We start from the raw sequence: 20,592 nt of genomic DNA on the forward strand, positions 1-20,592 counted from the left end.
ACCTTGGGACTGCCAAGTCACTAAAACTCATCGCTCTTCTCTTTTACTTTCCCAAAATTTTGTTGCTGTTGCCTCTTCTCCCTCCCATTCTTTGTACTAGTGGGTTTAAGCCTTAAAAAAAAAAAAAAAAAAGTTCTTAACTGTAGAGAACAAATAGATTGTGACCAGAGGGATGATGGGTCAGGGAAGGGGTGAAATAGGTGAAGGGGATTAAGAATATACTTATCTTTTTTTTTTAAATATGAGTATACTTATCTTTATGAGCACTGAGGAATGTATGGAATTGTTGAATCTATATTATACACCTGAAATGAATATAACACTGTATGGTAACTACCCTGGAATTAACATTAAAAAAAAAAATCTGTTGACTCTTATTTTAGTAAGATTTTGGAGAGAGTGAAAGTTGCATGTTCAGTCTGTCATTTCGTGTGAAATTTTGAGATGCAGTCAGTGATTCTTACTATATATTTTTCTAAAAACATGCTGTATTGCTAGACCAAAAATCTATATTTCTAGGAATTGTAACTTAAAAGAAACAGGTACTTCAAAAGTCATAAAGTACAGAACTCCTGTAGATCTAATTACTTTTATGTAGCAGATAAAAGTATTGGATATTTGCAATATTCTGAAAATATCTCGTGATTTTCTTCTAATTGATCTAATATATAACATAAAAGCGGTTGTCTTCTATATTTAGCTAAGATGCCTCACCTATTATTTACCTCATTTGAGGTTTTAGATGAGTATATCTATGAAGATTATTGTTTGGTGTTTTAAGGGACCCTGGACAATATATTAGGATGTCAGATCTGGAGGGGAGTGGGATAACTTGAAATAAACTATTTAATCATAACTTTGTAACCTTAACAATATTTTAAAATACTAAAGATTCTTCTTTTTTTTTTTTTTTTTTTTTTAAGATTTTATTTACTCATGAGAGACACAGAGAGAAGACATAGGCAGAGGGAGAAGCAGGCTCCCTGTAGGGAGCCCGATGTGGGACTTGATGCTGGAACTCCAGGATCATGCTCTGAGCCAAAGGCAGACACTCAACTTGAGCCACCCAGACATGCCCTAAAAATTTTTCTTTTGAGGCAGTAGGTTTTGGTAACAAGGCAGTTGTGGGTTGTTGGGTTATTTCTTTATTTTTGTTTTGTTTTAGTATTTAGCTGAATTAGAAATTTGTGATTATTTTTGCTGAGAAACTACTATGGTAATAATTGTTGGAAGGATCTATTATTCAGAGTCCTATTTTCTCTCTCTCTCTTTCTCTCTCTCTCTTTTTAAGGTTTATTTATTATTTGAGAGGGAAAGAAAAAGAGAATCACAAGCAGACTTCCTGCTGAGCATGGAGCCCAGTGCAGGGCTTGATTTCATGAGCCCAAGATCATGATCTGAGCCAAAATCAGGAGTTTGGACACTTAATCTTAACCTTCTGAGCCACCTAGGTGCCCTAAAGTTAGATTATTTGTGTCCTTCTCTGTCTCCCCTCCCTCATCCCCCTCACCTCCACCATCTTCCTGGTTTCCTAATTTCCGGTTCTGACCCTACCACCCCACCTCAATCCAAACAAGATAGCAAGGAGGAATCCACCTCTTCTTTGTCCTTTATCCTCATGCCTTGCTCATTTGCAATTTATGCTCAGATCTATTTTCTTACCTTCCTCTACTTTGCTCTTCCTACAAAAGGCAAGCTACCTTTCTCAGGCTCCCTTGCCAAGCAGCTCCCAGTCAGGCTAGGGCGGTGGGGATAACAAGACCAAGGGAGAGGGCATTTCTTCCCTCTTGTTGCTGACTGCATGTCTTTCATGGTCCAGCTCCCTTTAGGCGGCCACAGCTCCTGGGCTCTGGGGACATGACCTGCCTCTCTGGTCTCTCCAGTTTTAGGGATGGTAGTAGTCCTGCTCTTCCTAATCTCAGGATCTCCATTTTCTATTAGCCCTTTCATTTTTTAACACCTTGAAAAATAGTTCCCTGTGTTAAATTTCTTCTATGAAACTCACTGGCATGGATTCCACTTTCCTGATTAGAGCTTGACTGACGGAGTCCTCTATATCCAGTTAGTGACCATGCCTTGCCAGTTTTTGTTTCTGTTGCTCTTTATCCCTTTCTCACTGCCCTAATTCAGGCCATCATCTTTCACCTGGACTAATCTAATGTCCCCATTTCTAGTCTTTTGATTTTCAGTCTAGTTCCCTGTGAAGACCTTTTCCACATGCTGCCAAAGCAAGCAGTCACCTTACTGTGACCTTGTTACTAACCTTCTTAAAAACCTCTTTAGTGGCTCTATATCTCATACAAGAGCTCTGAGCTCCTTGGAATGATGGACAAAGCTTTTCTTACACTCTTTACCCCTACCAGCTGCATCTCCGGCTTCTCTGTTCTAATAACACCAAATTGCTTATAACATTGGCTCACACATTCACACACATGTATGCACACAACTCCTCAAACACAAACACCCTGCTTTTTCACCTCCCGTGTTTCTCGTTAGTTTTTCCTTCCTACCTGTGTGGCTAACTCTCCTTCAAAACTCAGCTGAAAGATTTCTCTTCCAGAAAACTTTGTGATGATCCAGCCTGGGCTTCTCTGAGCTTGAGTAGCATTTTGTGAATACTTTTATAAGTGCAGTTACCATATTTTATTAACATACTCTGCTTATACATCTCTTTTACCCAGATGGAGTGTCTCAAAGGCCTTGACCATGCCTTCTTCATTCGTCAGAGTCCTCTTCTCTTTAGAGACTATATAGGGGTATTTGTCACTTAGCTTTGCTGTGTGTTAAACAGTTCCAAAGCGTAATACCTTAAAAGAACAACCTATTATTTCTCAGGATTCTGTGGATTGACCAGGCAGTTTTTGTATTGTATTGTCTGCTAGGATCATTTCTGTGATTGTATTCAGCTGTTACCAGAGTTAGAAAGTTCAAGGCTTCCCCCACATTGTCTGGGAACTTGATACTTACTGTTGGCTTTTGAAATGTACATCCCTGGGGATGCCTAGGTGGCTTAGCGGTTGAGCGTCTGCCTTAGGCTCAGGTTGTGATCCCGGGATCCGGGATCAGGTCCCACATCGGCTCCCTGCGAGGAGCCTGCTTCTCCCTCTGCCTGTGTCTCTGCCTCTCTCTCTCTCTCAGTCTGTGTCTCTCATGAATAAATAAATAAATAAATAAATAAATCTTTTTAAAAAAAAATGAAATATACATCCCCAGCCCTCAAAGGGTCTTTCCAGCAAGATGGCCTGGACTTCCTATGTAGTGGCTCATAACAAAAGAAGAAAAGCTGTCAGGCCTCTTAAATACTAGATGTAAAACTGACAGTGTCATAAATTGCTCTACTTTTTTGGTCCTCCAAGATGTATGGCCAGCCTGCATTCTAGGGGAAGGGAAACGGACACTTTTTTTCTTTCTTTTTAGAGTGAAGGGGAGAATCTCCAGCAGACTTTCTGCTGAGCATGGCACTGGACACAGGGGTAGATCTCAAAACCCTGAGATCATGACCTGAGTAGAAATCAAGAGTTGGTCACTTATCCAGCTGAGCCACTTAGGCACCCCCTGATGATTCGTTGATAGGAGGAATAGTATGTTCTTATAGGGAAGGAGAAGTTGTTGATAGCCACCTCTGGAGATTATTTACTGCAGGGGAATTTGTAGTAAATGTTGTCTTAACAATGTATTTACTTCTTGGATATGGTCATGTGTTATAGATTTAGTAGAATTTTCTTTTTTGAGATGCGTGGGTGGCTTAGCAGTTAAGCACCTGCCTTCAGCCCAGAGTGTGGTTCTGGAGTCCCGGGATCAAGTCCCACATTGGGCTCCCTGCATGGAGCCTGCTTGTCCCTCTGCCTCAGGATCACTTTTTTTTTCTTTTTACCAGTTTTATCAAGATATAATTGACATTAACATTGTATAAGTTTAAAGTATACAGTATTAATTAGATAACACTTATATATTTAAAAAGATTCCTGCAGTAGTGTTGGCTAACCACCTTCACATTGTCATATAATTACCATTTATTTTTTGTGGTAAAAAGATTTAATGTGGGATCCCTGGGTGGCTCAGCAGTTTAGCACCTGCCTTTGGCCCAGGGCATGATCCTGGAGTCCCAAGATCGAATCCCGCGTAGGGCTCCCTGCATGGAGCCTGCTCCCTCTGCCTGTGTCTCTGCTTCTCTCTCTCTCTGTATCTCTCATGAATAAGTAAATAAAATCTTTAAAAAAAAATTAATGTATACTTTCTTAGGAAATTTTAAGTATGTAATACAATATTACTAACTATAATCACCTTGCTGCACATTAGATCTTGTTCATCTTATAATGGGAAGTAGTCTAACCAACATCTTCCCATTTCCTCCATCCTCCCCCTCCCCCAAGTTTCTTTGTGTAACCTAGTGCTGGGAGACTAAGAAAAGGCATTAAAAAGATAAGAGATAACTAGTATTGATGTACTGGAATCAAACTGTTTCTAGGAGCATTAAAATAATAATTACTGGGCTCTTTTGTGTTTTTTCCACTTTGTGTTAAGTTTTTTCTGTAAGACTTTAAAAGCCTAAAGATCAAGGAGGTGGCTCTCTTCTTGATTGCCTATCTGTTTTTGGAAATTGTTGGATAAAATTTGAGTTACAGGAAGAAGGAATTTCATACTGCCAGATTTGTTCCTACCAAAACTCTCACTTAGCTCATGCTCTTGATATCACGTGTATATTAAGAAACTTGAGGCTGTACCTGATATTAATATTACACTGTATATTAACTAGTACTTTTTAAATATTTATTTATTTATTTTAGAGAGAGAGAGTAGAAGGAGTGGGAGAGAGAATCTCCAGCCGACTCCCTGCTGAGTGCAAAGCCCAAAAGGGGCTTGCTTGCTTCTTTCTTTCTTTCTTTTTTTTTTTTTAAGATTTAATTTATTCATGAAAAACAGAGAGAGAGGCAGAGACATAGACAGAGAGAAGCAGGCTCCCCTGCAGGAGGCCCTATGTGGGACTCGATCCTTGAACCAGGATCACGCCCTGAGCCAAAGGCAGATGTTCAACTGCTGAGCCACCCAGGGGTCCCAAGGGAATTGATTTAATGACCCTAAGATTATGACCTGAGCTAGAGTGAAGAGTCCCAGACCCAACTGACTGAGCCACATGGATGTCCTAACTAACTAGAATTTATTTTTTAGATTTTATTTATTTATTCATGAGAGACAGAGAAGCAGAGACATAGCAGAGGGAGAAGCAGGCTCCCTGCAGAGAACCTGATGTGGAACTCTGGGATCACAACCTGAGCCAAAGGTAGAAGCTCAGGGATCCTTGGGTGGCTTAGCGGTTTAGTGCCTGCCTTCGGCCCAGGGCTTGATCCCAGAGGTCCAGAATTGAGTCCCACTTCGGGCTCCCTGTGGGGAGCCTGCTTCTCCCTCTGCCTATGTCTCTGCCTCTTTCTCTCTCTCTCTCATGTATAAATAAATAAAATCTTAAAAAAAAAAAAACAAAAACAAAAACAAAAGAAGCGCAATCCCTGAGCTACCCAGGTGACCCTAACTAGAATTTAAATAAAAACTTTGAAGAAAAAAAACCAACAAGTTAAAGTTGACTAGGCTGTCCTTTTTCTTTTTTCTTTTCTTTTTACTTAATTCATAATGTTTTCATACTTTTCCTATTGTCCAAAGAACTGCTTTCCTTGCTACCTCCTCTTAATCTCAAAAATGCTCTCAGAATCCTCAAGTAGCACCACTGTAATGATTATATAGGTTAAACATTCCCTGCAGGTTAATTGGTCAGATTTGCCATATTAAAAACTGCCTGTGAGACTTAATGATTTGTCCTTAATATCAGGAAGTATAAAATGTTTTTAAAACAGGTAATACTCATTGGACCCAGACCTTTCCCCAGCCTAACTATAGATTTGAATTTTGTCTGGCCTTTTCCCAACTCATGCTGCTGATGAAGTAGAAATTCTTTTAGAGTGTGAATTTCATCATAGGAAAACAAACTATTCATTTTTTTCTTCCCCCCAAGACACTAATAAATGCCTCTATTACTGTGTAAGAAGATACTTGATTTAGATGGCACCTCAAGTGATTTCAATGTGGACAAAGAGCTCCTATCTCTAAGCTTACATAAAATGTAATTTTGAAAAGACATTTCTTCAGATATACCTATTCACACTTTTGTTAATACTGTCTGGTGTCTAGTTTTGAAGGTTGGACCATTCCAGTGAGACACAAAAATCTTTTTCTGTTGGTATTTTGAATCATTGTTCTAAAATACAATCCCAGGTTTGAGATTTGGTTTGGGCATTATTTGTTGTTGTTGTTTTTAGTGAACTGTATTTTCTGTGCCTTGATGACTATATGAGATAGCTTTGCAAATACGTAGCCGGTCTTCTAGCATAGTAAAATTGAATAGTTTAGTTGACTTTGGTCACCTATTTTATGTCAGAGAATGTCAGTCTATAGAAAGACTGATTTAACTGGACAAATTCACCATTGAACTCCCTGGATTAGTATTGGAGAACTTGTGAAAGGGAAAAAACTGTGCTTTGGGATTGAAGAATAAAGTCTATGAGAAGTGTTACTTTTTTTTATTTTTTAAGATTTTATTTATTTAAAAAAAAGATTTTATTTATTTATTCATGAGGGACAGAGAGAGAAAGAGGCAGAGACACAACACAGGCAGGGGGAGGAGAAGCAGGCTCTCCAGAGGAGCCTGATGTGGGACTCAATCCCGGGCCCCGGGATCATGCCCCAAGTCAAAGGCTGGAGCTCAACCACTGAGCCACCCAGGCATCCTGAGAAGAGTTACTTTTTTTTTTGTTTGTTTGTTTGTTTTTTTGTGTTTTTTTTGAGAGAGTTACTTTTAAATTTCAAGGATTTATTGTTCTAAGTTAACAGTTTATATATATTTCAAAACATCAGAAAACCAAAACTTAACCATATGCTACTTATTAAAAATAATACATGCAGGTTTTTTAGAGGGTGGAACATAGTTTTACAGGATATTGGACATAAGATGTCATTTTTACCTCTTTTTGAAGTTCCCATTGTCCTGCAACTGGAATTAGCACAGAAATACACCAAGATAATTATATTAATATCAGTTCATTTCCCTATTTTCTGTAGCATGGGACTTTGGTACATGATTATTTTTATGCAAGAGTGTGGTGGTGACCTTAGACAAAATAAGTTCTTTAAGTTTCTAGTTTGCTACAATAGTTGTCAGTTGAGGTGGAATCAGCTAGTGGGTTGTACAAGATTCTGGTTACCTGAATGCTAGGAAAGGAGCTTTTCCTGACATTTCAGTATTTTCTTGGAAGCTTAGTGAGTGGTGGAATCTTTTGGCATAGGTGCTCCACCAGCTGTCTAGCTCATACACTCTTACCATCCACCTGGCTATGTGCCACCCTCATTTTGGAGATAGAGTATTGAAGAGCATGACCACTGCTTCAATAATTGAAAGGAGAGGGAATTTCAAACCCTGATAGGTACCCCGTATAGAGTCTAACCTGCCCTGACAACCTAGCTACCACTGCTTCTCAGCTCTGGGAGTTATTAACAAGGAATAGCTGTTTGCCTGTTTTGCTTTTGGTACCATATGTGCCTACTTGATATTTTTGTCTCCTCTACCTATTACCTAAGTAGTCTTCTAGAACAGTTGTGCTTATATATTTTTTTAAAGTATCTTACAAAGAAAGATCCTGTTGTCTTTCTCCAGCTACGTACACTTTGTGTAATTGTAACCATTCTTCAACAGACACTTTGTGGGCGCTTCCCATAGACCAGGCATTGTGGAGAGCTGGAGGCCAAATCCTTATTTTTCATTTAATGTTGAGGGGTATTAAATAATCACACAGATGAATATGAACTAGGATGCAAGTGCAATCCCAAAGCATAGTCAATTTCTGTTTCACAAGTTCTCCAACACTAACCCAGAGAGTTCAAAATGGTGAATTTGTCCAGGTAAATCAGTCTTTCTATAGACTGACAATGTAGTAGAATGTTTCTAGGATCTTGGACTGGTTGAAATTTTTTTTTTTCAAGTTTTGAAATGAGTAAATGGTAGTTTATAGAGGTAAAATAAAGTCTAGGAAAAGTTCTTGATCTTCAGTAATGAACAAAGAATATTCAATTATAACAGAATATTTCTAAGTAGTTGCTGCTGAAGAGCTCAAAGAAACTGCTTGTTCTTTGGTATCATCCAGTCTCACCCAAAAATCCCTGTTCTAGGGATGCCTGGTTGGCTCAGTTGGTTAATTGTCAGCTCAGGTCACAATCTCAGGGTCCTAGGAAAGAGCCTGGTGCCTGACTCCCTGCTCAGCGGGGAGTCTACTTCTCTCTCTCCCTCTCTTTCCCTTCATGTGCACACGTGTGTGCTCTTCCTCTCTCTCAAATAAATAAATTCTTGTAAAAAACACCCAAACCTCTTCTATTCAAGTTCAGTAATTAAATTAATGTATTTTATATGTATCACTGTGGACTATCTCCTGACATTATCAGTGACTAAGCCAAATAGACTTCCTCTAGGAAGTTTATGTGCTTTTGTTTATCTTCCCATTTACAGGTGATTCTGCTTGTACTGTGTTAGGCATTCATGCATTCATTCAGGCATTTGAGTGCCTCTTATATTCCAGTCTCTGGGAAATGGAGTAAAGAATATATCTTGTCTCTCACTCAAAGAATTTATAATTAAGGATTAAAGTGGGGACCCCTGGGTGGCTCAGCGGTTGAGCATCTGTCTTTGGCTTGGGACGTGATCCCGGGATCCGGGATCGAGTCCCACATCGGGCTCCCCACAGGGAGCCTGCTTCTCCCTCTGCCTGTGTCTTCGCCTCTCTCTCTCTCTGTCTCTCATGAATAAATAAAATCTTTATTTTAAAAAAAAGGAGTAAAAATAAATAAATAAATAAATAAATAAATAAATAAATAAATAAATAAATGGAGTAAAGGTGAGGGTATATGGAAGTTAACTTTTGATAGTTACAGATGAAAAATTGAACATGAGGGCTCAGTAGTTGAGCATCTGCCTTCGGCTCAGGGCATGATCCTGGAGTCCTGGGCTCAAGTCCCACATCAGGCTCTCCGTGGGGAACCTGCTTCTCTCTCTCTGCCTGTGTCTGCCTCTCTATCTGTGTATCTCATGAATAAATAAATAAAATCTTTTAAAAAATGGTCTTAATAGTAGAAGGCAGCATCAGTAACATTTTACAGTGCCAAGGGAATTAAGTCTATCAGATCAGATAATTTGAGATTTTATAATTTGATACTGTCAGAAATTACATATTTCTCTTTTAAACTCATCTAACTATGAGTTGATATCTCCCAATTTTTAAAGATTTATTGATTTATTGATTTATTTATTGATTTATTTTAGATTTTATTTATTTATTTATTCATGAGACACACACACACAGAGACAGGCAGAGACAGGCAGAGGGAGAAACAGGCTCCATCTATACAGGGAGCCCGACGTGGGACTTGATCCTGGGTCTCCAGGATCACGCCCTAGGCTGTAGGCAGCGCTAAACTGCTGAGCCACCAGGGCTGCCCAGATTTATTTATTTAATAGAGAGTGTGCAGGGCTCCATCCATGACCCTGAACTGAAATCAAGAGTTTTGTGCTTGGGGTGCCTGGGTGGCTCGGTCAGTTGAGTGTCTACCTTCACCTCAGGTCATGATCCTGGGGCCCTGGGATGGAGCCCCATGTCTGGCTTCCTGCCCAGCAGGGAGTCTGCTTCCTCTCTCTTCTCTCTTCCTCTGCCCCTCCTCCAACTCAAGCATGCTCAGTGTCTATCCAATAAACAAATTTAAAAAAAAAAAGTGTGCTTAACAGACTGAGCCACCCAGGTGCCTCAATAGTATCTTCAAAGCTTTAAAACTGTGTAATTTAAAAAACTTTAAAGGTGATTGGCTAGCTTAATCTGTACACGTGACTTTTTTTTTTTTTTAAGATTTGAGAGAGAACAAGAACACATGCATGTTAATTGTTTCTAATTATTTTGAAATATTAGTTTCAACTGGGCGCCTGGGTGGCTTATTCAGTTAAGTGTCTGCCTTTGGCTCAGGTCATGATCCCAGGATCCTGGGATCGAGTCCCATATCAAACTTGCTGCTCCTCCGGCAGCCGGAGCCTGCTTCTTTCTCCCTTTCCCTCTGCCTGCCACTTCCCCTGCTTGTGTTCTTTCTCTCTCTGTCAAATAAATAAATAAATAATTTAAAAAAAAATTAGCTTCAACCATTATGCTGGACGTAAAAGTAGGTACTAAAAATTAAATTAACATTTCTGTTGGAACTCTGCTGGTAAGACAAGAGTTGGGTAGGGAGAATGCAGTACTATAGTGATGACGGCTTCCCTTCAATGTGTTTTAAAAATGGAACACACCTTGTCTTTCTAAGTCTCAAATCCCTTTCTTGATTCTTCATTTTGTGCTATCATTTTGCACGTTACCTCTCCTTCCCGTCTTGTTGTTACTGAGTTTTCTAGCATTGCTCTTTTGTCTCTTTGCTTAATTCATCAAACATAAAGGTAATCAAGATTTAGTGTGCATCATAATTTTGTGGCGGAGAGGGGGGGCTTGTTAAAACACACATTATAGAATATATTCCAGAATTTCTGATTCAGTAGGTCTGGTTGGGTAGCCAAGTTTCTTGTGATGCTCCTGCTGTGCCAAGACCTCATTTTTGAGAACTGGTCTAGGTGTTCTTTCTTTGCATTGCAATCATCTTAAAGGAGCTTCAGGTTAATTTCCTGGGCAACACAGAAATTCTCAGACATTTTAACTTACACATTTCAAATATTTTAGATCCAGACTAAAGAAGCATGGTATTCTAGAACATCACTTCCCTACTCTCCTAATTACTAATATATTTTTCTTGGGTTAGATACTCTCTGTCTTGTTTTCTTATAAAATTGGGAATTGGTCTGGGTGATCTCTTCTGACTTTGAAATTACAATTTTTTGAATCATAATCTGTGCTTAAACCTTCTCTTATCCTTTAAAAATCTATATATATTTTTAAAGATTTTATTTATTTATTCATAGACACAGAGAGAGAGAGGCAGAGACACAGGCAGAGGGAGAAGCGGGCTCCATGCAGGGAGCCTGGCGTGGGACTTGATCCCAGGTCTCCAGGGTCACAGCCCAGGCTGCAGGCGGCTCCAAACCGCTGTGCCACCGGGGCTGCCCAAAAAAATATATATTTTATTTATTCGTTTGAGACAGCATGAGCAGCAGGGGGAGGCAGAGAGGAGGGAGAAGCAGATTCCCCCCTGAGCCAGGAGCCTACCTGAGCCAAAGATGCTTAACCAAGTGAGCCACCCAGATGCCCTTCTATGGATTTTTTTTTTTTTTTAAGATTTATTTATTCATTCAGAGAGAGAGACAGGCAGAGGAAGAAGAAGCAGGCTCCGTGCAGGGAGCCCGACGTGGGACTCGATCCTTAGTCTCCAGGATCACACCCTGGGTTGCAGGCAGCGCCAAACCGCTGCACCACCGGGGCTGCTCCCTTCTATGGATTTTTAACTACATTTCCTACTACTATCTTTTTTTTGTTTTAGGAATATGATTTCCAATGAAGAGACATGCAGGGATAACAACAGTGCCTTACATTATTCCTGAAGAATATCTATTTTCCAGAGGATTTAAAATGAATCACTATTAAATAAAACAGAACAGTAAAACCTCTGAAAGCCTCAGGTATTTCTGCATTACAGTACTAGAGCAAAAAGGAACCTTCTTAACTCTTTGAGGGGATGGAGTCTTGGAAGGGAGATGTAGATTTTCTTTTCACTTGCAAGTAATCAAGTTAGACTTAGTTGGTTAAAGTTAATATTTCTGTTAGTTATTTTTAAACAACCTTTTCCCAAATCTTAACACTTTTATGAAGCAAAATACAGATGGCATGGAACAGAGATTTGTTTCACCATTTTGGTCTTTACTCTGTGGCATAAGGTGAAAGGAACAAGATGGGAAAATGAAAGGTTACAGTTAATTTCTTAGAAAAATGGCTCCAAAGTCAAGTTTTAAGAATTCTAAATATACTGCTATACAAATCAAAGATCTTTGCTGGTGATAATTAGGATAAAAGAAGATTTATGGCTCAGATGGTTAAGCGTCTGCCTTCCGCTCAGATCATGATTTCTTGGTCCTGGGATTGGGTCTTATGTCAAGATCCCCAGCTCATCCGGGAATCTACTTCTCTCTCTCCCTCTGCCTTCTTCTCCTGGTCATGTGTGCATGCGTTCTCTTCTCTGTCTCTCAGATAAATAAATAACAAAAGTCTTTTTAAAAATGCATACAGGGGTACTTGGGTGGCTTTGTTGGTAAAGCATCTACCTTCGGCTCAGGTCATAATCCCAAGGTCCTGGAATCGAGACCAGCATCCAGCTCCCTGCTCAGCGGGGAGTTTGCTTCTCCCTCTCCCTCTGCAGCTCCCTCTGCTTGTGCTCTGTCAAAGAAATAGGTTAAATCTTTTTTTTTTTTTTTAAAGATTTTATTTATTTATTCATGAGAGACACAGAGAGAGGCAGAGATACAGGCAGAGGGAGAAGCAGGCTCCATGCAGGGAGCCTGACTTGGGACTTGATCCTGGGTCTCCAGGATCACCACTAGGCTGAAGGTGGCGCCAAACCACCGAGCCACCTGGGCTGCACGGTTAAATCTTAAATCAGAGAATTAAACCTTAAAATAATTAAATTAACTAGTATTAGGTTATGGGGCTGTTTGAACTAAGATGAAAAATAGGAAAGTAACAGAGAATCAAAATTATTTATAACCTTTGATCTTTAAAAATATTAGTTCTGCTATATAACTAGAAATAAGGGGAGTATATAGCATCAAATAATTTTTTAAATTGAGTACTGCAGTAAAATCTGTAGTTTGCTCCTATAATAAGACCTTCATTTTAATATTTTTTAGATTTCAGGGGGCACCTGGGTGGCAGTCAGTTAACTGACTGTTGGTTTCTGCTTAGGTCATGGGGTCGAGCCCCAGCTTGGGCTCTGTGCTCTATGTGGAGTCTGCTTAGATTGACTCTATCTTCCTCTCCCCCTGCCTCTTCCCACTTCTCTAAAATAAAGAAATTCTTTACTATTTTTTAGATTTCAAGGAAAGTTAGAATATAAAATCTTTTTGGAAATGAAGTATTATTGGGGTGTGTGGCTGGCGCAGTCACTGGAGCAAGCGACTCTTAATCTCAAGATCATGAGTTCAGGCCTCCAGTTGGGCATGGAGCCTACTTAAAAATTTAAAAAAAGAAAAAAATTGTGTATTTTCTACCTGAACTGTCAAAGTTTCCTCCTCCCACTTTTTCCTAAATTTCTAAACATGCTTCATTTTTCTATTGCTCTTTCTGCAGAAAAGAAGGTTTTCAGTAAACAAATTCCTTGATTTTTGGTTTTGTCTTATCCCTAGTCTCATTCCCAGTAATGTATAATTTTGCTGTATTATATATAAGATGAATTTGTATATTGTTTCTTTTAAGGGATCCCTGGGTGGCGCAGCGGTTTGGCACCTGCCTTTGGCCCAGGGCGCGATCCTGGAGACCCGGTTGAATCCCACATCGGGCTCCCGGTGCATGGAGCCTGCTTCTCCCTCTGCCTGTGTCTCTGCTTCTCTCTCTCTCTCTCTCTCTCTCTCTCTCTCTCTCTCTGACTATCATAAATAAAAATTTAAAAAATTAAAAAAAAAAAAGAATAAAAAGTCAAAGAAATTAAAGATAGAAACCCAAATGTTAAGCAAAAAACTGCCTGATACACGGTACCTGGGTGGCTCAGTTGTTAAATGTCTACCTTTGGCTCAGGTCATGATCCCGGTGTCCTGGGATTGAGCCCCGTGTCAGGTTCTTCCCTGCTCAGGGGGGAGCCTGCTTCTCCTTCTCCCTTTGCCCCCCACCTCTGTCCCTGCCTGTGCATGTGTTCACTCTTTCTCAAGTAAAAATAAAAATCTTAAAAAAAAAAAAAAAAAAAACTACTTGATAGGTTATTCCTTCTGCCAAAAGTAAGTGATCTGTCTAGATCAGTGCCTTTATTAAAATTGAAGATTGAAGGGCAGCCCTGGTGGCCCAGCGATTTAGTACCCCCTTCAGCCTGGGGTGTGATCCTGGAGACCCGGGATCAAGTCCCACATCAGGCTCCCTGCATGGAGCCTGCTTCTCCCTCTGCCTGTGTCTCTGCCTCTCTCTCTCTCTCTCTCTTTGTCATGAATAAATGAATAAAATCTTTAAAAAAAAAATTTAAGATTGAATTTCAGTTTCATCCTAATACAAAAATATCAAATTGTGTAACTTCTATATTTATTCAGTCTAACTGGGTTATCACTATTTGATTACCCTCTAGGTGGTTACAACTTTTAATAGCTGTTTTATTTTAATCCAAATTTATCAGATCATATGATATTTCTATTTTTCAAGAACCTCTAAACTATTTTTCTTAGTGGCTGCATCAATTTATATTCCTACCAGCAGTGCACAAGGATTCCCTTTTCTCTGCATCCTCACTAGCACTTATATGTCTTGTATTTTTGAAAGTAGCCATTCTGACAGATGCGAGGTGATAGCTCATTGTGGTTTTGATTTGCTTTTCCATCATAAGTGATGTTGAGCATCTTATGTGCCTATTGGCCATTTATATATCTTTGTTGGGAAAATATCTGTTCAGGTCCTCTGCCCATTTTTTAATCACACTGTGAGGGGATTGGTGTTGAGTTGTATGAATTCTTTATATATTTTGGATATTAACTCCATATCAGATCAGTCATTTGCAGATATCTTCTTCTATTCAGTAGGTTGCCCTTTTTGTTGTTGATGGTTTCCTTCACTTTTTAGTTGATATAGTCCCAGTTGTTTATTTTTGCTTTTGTTGTCCTTGCCTGAGGATACAGATCCCAAAAAACATTGCTATGACAGATGTCCAGGAATATACTGCCTCTGTTTTCTTTTAGGAGTTTTATGGTTTCAGATCTTATATTTTTAAGTCTCTAATCCATTTTGAGTTTCTTTTTGTGTATGGTGTAAGAAAGGGATCCAGTTTAATTCTTTTGCATGTAGCTGCCAAGTTTTCCATTTATTGAGGAGACTGTCTTTTCTTCATTGTATATCCTTGCCTTCTTTGTTGTAGATTAATTAACCATATAAGCATGAGTTTATTTCTGGGCTTTGAATAGTGTTTTGTTGTTATTTTTAAAGGGATAGAGGGGGCAGGGAGAAGCAGAGGGAGAATCTTTTTTTTTTTTTGCAGAGGGAGAATCTTAAGCAGGCTCCGTGCCCAGCACAGAGCCTAATGCAGGGGCTCGATTTTACAGCTCTGAGATCATGACCTGAGCCAAAATTGAGGGTCAGATGCTTAACTGACTGAGCCACCTAGGCACCCCATGGGCTGTGAATACTTTTTATTGTACTTTTAAAATACCAGATTTTACTGCTATTTAAAGATATAATCTGAGGTACCTGGCTGGCTAGTTTGTAGAGTACACTACTCTTGATCTCAGGCTCGTGAGATTGAGCCCCACATTGGATGTGGAGATTACTTAAAAAAAAACTTTTTTAATTAAAAACATAATCTGAAACTGCCCTTTTTTCCCCAAAATATTTTATTTATTCATGAGAGAGAGAGAGAGAGAGAGAGAGGCAGAGACACAAGCAGAGGGAGAAGCAGGCTCCATGTAGGGAATCCGATATGGGACTTGATCCCGGGTCTCCAGGATCACACCCTGGGTGGAAGGCAGGCACTAAACCGCTGAACCACCCAGGGATCCCCCTAAAACTACCCTTGTTTTAAATCTCCAATACCAAGCCAAGAGGAAAAGGAATAGGTTATGATTTGCTGCCTTGTGGTTTCTTCAGGAATTCCCACCCAATAACAAATCTCAAGTTTGTGGGCTCTTAATGTTAAAGTGACTAAGAAGCTGGCATCTGGTTGTAGAGCATAACTACAGGTAGATCTGTCTCTGATTACAAAATTTTATGGTGGACTTTATTACCTCAGCCTTTTTATTTTTTATTTTTAAGATTTTATTTATTCATGAGAGACACAGAGAGGCAGAGACATAGGCAGAGGGAAGAGACACAGGCTCCATGCAGGGAGCCCGATGTAGGATTCGATCCTGGAACTCTAGGATCATGCCTGAGCCGAAGGCAGATGCTTAACTACTGAACCACCCAGGTGTCCCTACTTCAACCTTTTTAATATATCCAGCCTTCTTTTTTTTTTTTTTTTTTTTTAATTTTGGTAGGATTCTTTCCTTTTCTTTCTTTCTTTTTTTATTTTTAAGATTTTATTTATTTATGAGAGAGAGAGGCAGAGACACAGGCAGAGGGAGAAGCAGGCTCCATGCAAGGACCCCAACGCGGGACTCCAGGATCACGCCCCAGGCCAAAGGCAGGCGCTAAGCCACTGAGCCACCCAGGGATCCCCCCAGCCTTTTCAATCTATCCTTTTTTAATTTTTTTCAACTACCTTTGGAACCCTGATAGTCTATATCACCTGAAAACATATCAAAATATTGTCAGATGGTCTCATATATTTGAAATATTGATGACTTCCACAACTAACCTAATAGTTTAATGGTATAAAAATTGGCCTTTGGGCAGCCCCGGTGGCTGAGTGGTTTAGCGCTGCCTTCAGCCCGGGGTGTGACCCTGGAGACTCGGGATCGAGTCCCATGTCAGGTTCCCTGTGTGGAGCCTGCTTCTCCTTCTGCCTGTGTCTCTGCCTCTGTGTGTGCGTGTGTGTGTGACATGAATAAATAAAATCTTTTTTAAAAATTAAAAAAATAAAAATTGGCCTTGAAGGTCAACTTCTTTTTTTAAAGATTGATTGATTGATTGATTGATTGATTGATTTATGATAGACATAGGGGGAGAGAGAGAGAGAGAGAGAGAGAGAGGCAGGCAGAGACACAGGAGGAGGGAGAAGCAGGCTCCATGCAGGGAGCCCGACATGGGACTCGATCCCAGGACTCCAGGATCGCGCCCTGGGCCGAAGGCAGGCGCTAAACCTCTGAACCACCCAGGGATCCTCTGAAAGTCAACTTTTTTGAAAACTAATATGAAAACTAATAAATTTTTTACTTTAAAACCATTTTTGTAGCTCTTTAGTATATAATACATGTTTACTTTCCTTATAGTTATCTACTAAGCTCTAAACAAAGCAAAAATGATCCACTTTTTAAACATACATTTGCATTAAAGAATCCAAAATACTGGGTCACCTGGGTGGCTCAGTCATTTAAGCATCTGATTCTTGGTTTCAGTTCAGGAATACATTTTTTTTTTTTAATTAAATTTTTCTTCCCCCCCCCCTTTTTTTTTTAAGTTTTACTTGAAGAAATCTCTCCCTCTCTGACTTTGAAACAGTGTTCCTTAAAAAGCTTTACTAATAAAAAAAAAAAAAAAGCTTTACTAATGGGTTAGACAATATTGGTATGAGTGAAAATTTTATTAATTGGTAAAAGTTACATTTATGTTGAATATATTTCCTTTCTTTCTGTTTTCTTAAGGAATTGAATGACCTGGCACGGGACCCCCCAGCTCAGTGTTCAGCAGGTCCTGTTGGAGATGATAGTAAGTATTTAAAAGGAATGATGGAGTAAAACTGCATAACCATCTGCATCTGGGAAACTCTAGGACTGATGAACATTTCTCTCTTAAGATTATTTTTTGCATGAAAAGACAATTATGCTGTAGGGAAAATGCAGTGTTTACCCTTACTTTTCCATAAAAGATACAGTTCTGTATGTATCCCATTTATAGTATTCATTTAGAACCTTTTGAACCTTTTCTACCAGATATTGTCTGTGTAGTTTTTCCAGCCCCTTCCTAAGTATCCTTCAACCCTTCTGGGTATTTTACTGGGATAAAATATTTGAGGTTTTACTTACAAGTAGCTACGGTCTTTTAAGTAAAATAATACTCAGTATGATAGGGGATAATAGGGAGAGATTTTTGTGTGTGTGTGTCCTTCCACTGGTTCATGTTTGTGAAGACAGGTAGTTTATTTCTTCTCTTTTTTTTTTTTTAGGTAAATTTATTTCTAATGTCCAATTTATCTGCTTAATCCTCTATAAAATAATTTGCTAGGCCTTATCACACATGTTGGATAATAATGTGTTTTTGTTTCACTTTGTCTCAACAGTTTTTCCTCCTTATACCATCTTCTAGCCTCTTTTAAAAGAAGGATTTTTGGGGCAGCCTGGGTGGCTCAGCGGTTTAGCGCCGCCATCAGCCTAGGGCCTGATCCTGGAGACCTGGGATCGAGTCCCACATCAGGCTCCCTGCATGGAGCCTGCTTCTCCCTCTGCCTGTGTCTCTGTCTCTCTCTCTCTCTCTCTCTCTCTCTCTCTCTGTGTATGTCTCATGAATAAATAAATAAAATCTTTTTAAAAAATAAATAAATAAAAGAAGGATTTTTTGAGCTAGACTGTGCTTTATGACACAAAACTAATTCACACAAAAATGTGTAATATTTAGCAAATAGGAAAAAAACATACTTGGAAACAATTTTGTAAGAAAAGTATATACGTTAAGACAATAAATAAGAGGTTATACTTGTGTTTAACATTTTCTCCTGATTGTGCTTAAGAATGTTGGTTTTGGTTTGCCAAACTTAAGAATAAAGCAAGGGGAAAAAGAAGGAAAAATAAGATTAAAACAGGGAGGCTAACCATAAGAGACTCTTAACTCTATAGGAAACATACAGAGTTGTTGGTGGGAAGGAGTAGTAATTGGGTGATGGGCATTAAGGAGGGCACTTGATGTAATGAGCACTGAGTGTTATATGCAACTGATGAATAATCCCCAAATTCTACCCCTGACTAACAACACACTGTATTTAACTAAATCGAATTTATTTATTTATTTATTCATGAGAGAGAGAGGCAAAGACATAGACTGAGGGAGAAGCAGGCTCCATGCAGGGAGCCGGATGTGTGTGACTTGATCCCGGAACTCCAGGATCATGCCCTGAGCGGAAGACAGACGCCCAACCAGTGAGTCACCCAGGCATCCCACTAAATTGAATTTAAATAATTTTTTTTTTTTATGATAGTCACACACAGAGAGAGAGAGAGAGAGAGAGAGAGGCAGAGACACAGGCAGAGGGAGAAGCAGGCTCCATGCACTGGGAGCCCGACTTGGGACTCGATCCCGGGTCTCCAGGATCGCACCCTGGGCCAAGGCAGGCGCCAAACTGCTGATCCCCTAAATAAAAAATATTTTTAAAAAGAAAGCAAGGTCCTTTTGCAGGGATTCCTTTACACATAAAACAGATAGATGGTATAAATTATAAAACTAAGTACATGTGATGTAAAGTGCCATTATCCAGATTTGTCCAGTATGAGTAGCTATAGTATTTGATATCAAACAGGATAGGCCAATTAAATGCACATTGTCTCGTTTAAGCCTCACAATAGTTCTTTTAGGCGAGTAGAGTAGAAATTGTAAACTATTTTAGAGAAGAATCTAGTGAGGGACTCGTGGTGGTTTCCAAAGTTGGCTGATGCTCAAGCTTTTTTTTTTTTTTTTTTTTTTTTTTTTAAGATGTTATTTATTCATTAGAGAATGAATGCATAAGCGGGAACGGTAGAGGCAGAAGAGGCAGAGAAGAAGGAGAAGCAGACTCCCCACTGAGCAGAGGACCTCCCTCCCCAACTTGGGGCTCAATCTCAGGATCCTGAGATCATGACCTGAATGGAAGGCAGATGCTTAACTGAGCCCCAGGTGCCCCTCACTCTCAAGTTTTCTGATTTTAGTTTTGTCATTTACAGTATCATACAGTACACCTGCATAATTGCAGTCTTTTAATTGAAAAAGTGGTTTTATTTTAACAAATTGTTATTTTTTTAATTTTTATTTATTTATGATAGTCACAGAGAGAGAGACAGAGAGAGAGAGAGAGAGAGAGAGAGAGAGGCAGAGACATAGGCAGAAGGAGAAGCAGGCTTCATGCACCGGGAGCCCGATGTGGGATTCGATCCCGGGTCTCCAGGATGGCGCCCTGGGCCAAAGGCAGGCGCTAAACCACTGCACCACCCAGGGATCCCAAAAGTGGTTTTATTTTAGTTAAATTCCTCGAAGTTGAGAGTGGCTGATCTTTCATTAAAAGTGGTTGAAGTAAAATTAAAAAAAAAAAGTGGTTGAAGTCTGGGGAATAGACCATTTTTGAATTTCTCTTCCGTGTACTGAAGTAATTTGCCTTTGCTTCACATAGTTGGTATTATCACATTCCTTTCTCAGAAAAGAAAAGTTGTTATCCTTGAGAGTTAAGTAAAACTCCCCCCAAAGCATAAGCAATACAAAAAAAAAAAAAAATAGGTTTTACATTTTAATGAAGTTTGATTTAGGTGCTGTAAATGAGATCATCAAGAAAGTGAGGAGACAACAAAAGGAGAAAATTGTGGAGGTCACCCCTGGATAAGGAAATTTATTCAAAACATTTTAAAAACTATAATTCAACAATATAAAGATAAATAACCCATTTTTGTTTTTAATAAAGGATCTGCTAAAGTAGATGTACAGTTGGCCAGTAAACACATGGAGAAGATGCTTGGTATCATTAGTCATCAAGAAAATGTAGATCATATCCATAATGAGATACCACTTTATGCCTTCTAGGATG

At 39.3% G+C, this 20,592-nt stretch overlaps 1 protein-coding gene across 2 annotated transcripts in view; it reads left to right on the forward strand.

The window, feature by feature from the left end:
* The window catches only part of UBE2D2 (ubiquitin conjugating enzyme E2 D2), a 53,530-nt gene that overhangs the window by 20,886 nt on the left and 12,052 nt on the right, over window positions 1–20,592 (forward strand). Inside the window, exons 2-3 of one of the 2 annotated variants that reach the window (XM_041766690.1) lie at window positions 11,539–11,677; window positions 17,477–17,540. In XM_041766690.1, the coding sequence (XP_041622624.1) occupies window position 17,540 (1 nt within the window). In that variant the 5' untranslated portion in view covers window positions 11,539–11,677; window positions 17,477–17,539. The remainder of the gene's footprint in view (window positions 1–11,538; window positions 11,678–17,476; window positions 17,541–20,592) is intronic. The other variant, XM_041766689.1, reaches the window with a different exon arrangement.

Source organism: Vulpes lagopus, chromosome 8, assembly GCF_018345385.1.
Source record: "Vulpes lagopus strain Blue_001 chromosome 8, ASM1834538v1, whole genome shotgun sequence".
Taxonomy (NCBI): Eukaryota; Metazoa; Chordata; class Mammalia; order Carnivora; family Canidae; genus Vulpes; species Vulpes lagopus.